Source organism: Nuphar pumila, chromosome 3 (genome assembly GCF_984573655.1).
Source record: "Nuphar pumila chromosome 3, dmNupPumi1.hap1.1, whole genome shotgun sequence".
Classification (NCBI taxonomy): domain Eukaryota; kingdom Viridiplantae; phylum Streptophyta; class Magnoliopsida; order Nymphaeales; family Nymphaeaceae; genus Nuphar; species Nuphar pumila.
In genome coordinates this window covers 25,329,746-25,333,458 of record NC_143251.1, presented here as the reverse complement: position 1 = coordinate 25,333,458, position 3,713 = coordinate 25,329,746, and the positions used below count along the sequence as shown (strand labels likewise).

Genomic DNA, 3,713 nt, shown 5'->3' with positions numbered 1-3,713 from the left:
CTTACTTCATTGATGATGGATATAAGCATATCTTACATTAATACCGAGTCCTTTGTGAATTTTCTCACGTATTAACTGATAATCAAGCTGGATGTATTTAATTCTGGATCTGCAAAAATCATTCATCAACAAAATAAACTGCATTTGTTTCTCGGGGCAGCATGCCTTATTCTATCTGCACTTCATCTCGCAGTCCTAGCGCGCGACTCCTTAACTGAGGTGAATCTTCATCAACATGGTGATATGAACGTTCATACTTTCATTCTTTTAAAGATTCAACGTCGGCAATGTAACATTCGGTTTTCTACATATCTAATGAATAATGACAATACTTGAACATAAAAATTGCTTCTTTATTGTGGAAACAAGATTATGGGACCATTGCATAATTATATATATATATATATATATATATATATATATATATATATATATATATATATATATATATATATATATTTATGACAAATTAAGGAAAACCCTCACCCCGGCTCCCTGTGAAGTAAAACTCGGAGTTGAGGACACGAATACTTATACAAGTTTATTATTTCTGTGGCAGTAAACATCGCACTTGTATAGTGCGACACATTAGTTCAAAACTTTATGAACTTAACTGCCAAAGCAGGGCCACCTAGGACCAACCAACTATCATAAAGGTCACGGTAAACCCCAAGATCTCCACAAGGAACCCCGCACGTCTTGCAAACACTAGGACAGAACACCAGCTTGTAGTATTCTCCATACTTCTCTATCTTGAACCAATTGTTCACCGTGGCTGGGCCTGGCTTCCCGAGCACCCCACCAAACCTCACGAACCTCTTGCCAGTGGGTTTGTCGACGGGAGCCAAGGTCCAGATCGGCTTCTCCGGGCAGAGGTTCGACACATAGAACTCGACGTTCAGGTCTGTTGACAGCCGAATCGACTTAGTGACCGGCACGAAATTAGCTAGGGCGCCTTGAATGGGAGCATCACGATGTGCTTGGTTGATATAGTAAGGACACCTTTTGCCATTGCGACTCGGGTTTAAGGCACCAAAGCTGTCGTTCCGGACCGGCATTATATAGTAGCGGCCTCCGGCTTTGAGTTGGATACCATTCACATCGCGTACCAGATCGGGTCTTGCTGCGGCAGGGCTGGCCGAGATCAGGAAGAGGACTGCTAGTGAGAAGATGGCCAACATGTTTGTTGGTTTGGCTTCTTGAAACAATGGTGGTTGTTTTGGATGATGATGAGGAAAGAATGAGGGGGGCATGGGCCTTTTATAGTCCAGCATTGGGGTGCCGTCTATTACCACAGTAGTCAAGATCTATCAATGGTCAAAATCAGCAGATGTTGACCGTTGGTTTTCAAAAGCCAATGGTTTGGATGATGGTGGTGGAGAACAGGTCAGCATTTGTGAATTACTACCTGGCAACATGTGTGAAATATATTGAGGCGTAGTGGTTGTCAGAAACCATGGCTTGGGCTAACGGAATAGGAAACATGCTATGTGAAAACCAACAAATCTTTTTCTTAAAAACTGGTTTTATCTTAAAAGCATTATTATTATTATTATTATAATGAAGGATGTCAATGGATCAGATTTTATTCACATTTGGAAGCAGATATGGTTTTTGACTTTTTACTCTAAATGTTTCACTTAAAATAAAGGGATTTTTTCTTGCCAATTTTCAAAAAAGAGAGTGTGTCACGAGCTTACTTTTCAATAGACCAGTTCAGCACCATGGTTTTTTTGTATTGTCGTAAGCCTTTCTATCCCTTTGTCACATGCATAGAATCTTTTGCAAACATGCAATGACGTCAGACTGCCCGATCTCGCCAGCCTAACAGCTAAATGTCGTGCACCAACACTTTTTAATGTGTTAAACCATTTCATTGGCCTTAGGCACTACTGTAGCTGTCTAATGGAAGCTGATCAAGCATACTTTCAAATATGAATTACATCTAGTCCATACCACTTAATGTATAGCTGTCCCATACCAGCTATCACTTCCGAAAGTAACACAAATTTACCTTAGCCTTGCGTGTCATACAACATATTGCGACTCCATGCACATGCTAAAACAAAACCTCATCACCGAAGGAACAAGACCTTGCATCCCCCAATCCAAAGATTGTTTTTGATGATTGAACACCATGGTGAAGAGAACTACCTACACTCAATTGTCGGCGCTTAGGCATTCACTCGCCTAGCTCCAAGTCACCATACTCGGTTGAAATCACTTAAGATGATTCTTGAGAAAATTAGTCCTAACTCATATGCACCCCTGTGCGTCCAACCGCTACGCATGAGACACTCCTGCAAGCCAAGAGGTCCCTAATCAAATCTTCAAAGGCAACATCCTCTAGTCCGCAGGCTGCTTAACCAAACAATGCACCACGTCTATGCTGCCATACAACAATGCACTAACGGTGATACTGTTACTTATCACATGCCGTGCTATCATCGCACATCACCGATCAAGCCAACACATACCGTGTGTTTCTACACTCAATACATTTTTCACTCAGTAGAGCTTCGCAATGCAACTGCCCCATTCTGAAGGCTCGGTTCAGGACACAATGTTTCATTTGTTTTAATTGGTTTTCAAAGTATTATTGAAAAACATTATTTAAAGGGGGTTAATTATGCTAACTATGGTTATTGGTTAGGATTTTGTGGTCAAATGAGATAGGAGGATGGTTAGGTCATGCTATCATAATCAAGGGGAATCAAGGGGTCTTGGGTTCGAATCCATGGGGTTATTTACCCCCAGCATGCCTATCTCCAAAAACAGGAAAAACAAAAAAGAAGAATAAGAAAATGGTTAGGACTTGGGATGTCTATAAATAGATGACTATGATGGGTCTGGTATTGAATAATCCCCAAGTCTACCTTCCAATTGCTTCTATTTTTAACTCTTCTTTGGTAGTTTAGCTTTCACCTGATTTTAAGCAAAGACCAGGCTAATAGTTGTGCTCAAGACTAGAATCATGTGTAGTCGGTCCCCATTCAAGTATAGCATTGAGGGTGGCATACAATTTTTAAAGGTGAAACAAGGGCGGGTTCGGTTACATCTAAGATTTAGATCCAAACCAATATGCTTAGGTTAGTATGCATACCAGTTTATGTTTGAGGAGAAGAAAGCGAATCTGAATCAATTATTGACGAGAAGTTTGTTAAGAGAATGAAAATGCGACAAATTACATTTGAACGGTGGACGAAGCCACTAGATCCTGGGATCCCCCACATTGCTGCAGCCATGTAAAAGACTGTCCCTTAGAATGAGCTTGCGTAGTAGTAGTTCCGAGCTCTTCATGATCCCATTGTGCAAACGAAACTTTCATTATCAGCCACGTCCAAGATGTTGATGACTGATGACCCTACACCTCCAGATTTGTAGCCAACGCTTCCTACCTCCAACGACAGCAGGACCAATCAACAAATCCCGACTAGCTACAAGATTCATTGCGCACTGAAAGGTTCACCGTTTCCCAACCCAAAATTAAAGGGGGGCCACAACGTCTCTCTCTCTCCGACCCACAGTTGCCCCCCTTCTCTCTCTTGTGTGGCCCATCTGCCTTTCGTCACCAATGCCGGGCTAGGTTGATGTCTGTCAGCCTCTTCTTCCTCTTTACACACACCCGTTCGTCTTCATCTTTTATCTCTTTTCATTTTTTAAAAATCATAAATGAGTGCTTGTTTTGATTTTAGGAGTTATATTTGTTTGTT

The 3,713-nt window shown here is 41.3% G+C and overlaps 1 protein-coding gene across 1 annotated transcript; it reads right to left on the bottom strand.

The window, feature by feature from the left end:
- Window positions 1–426: 426 nt before the first annotated feature.
- LOC149842338 (miraculin-like) lies at window positions 427–1,229 on the bottom strand. Its single transcript, XM_090001393.1, has one exon. It carries the CDS (start codon window positions 1,179–1,181, stop codon window positions 594–596), a length of 588 nt encoding a protein of 195 aa, XP_089857519.1. The 5' UTR covers window positions 1,182–1,229; the 3' UTR covers window positions 427–593.
- Between the last annotated feature and the right edge of the window lie 2,484 nt (window positions 1,230–3,713).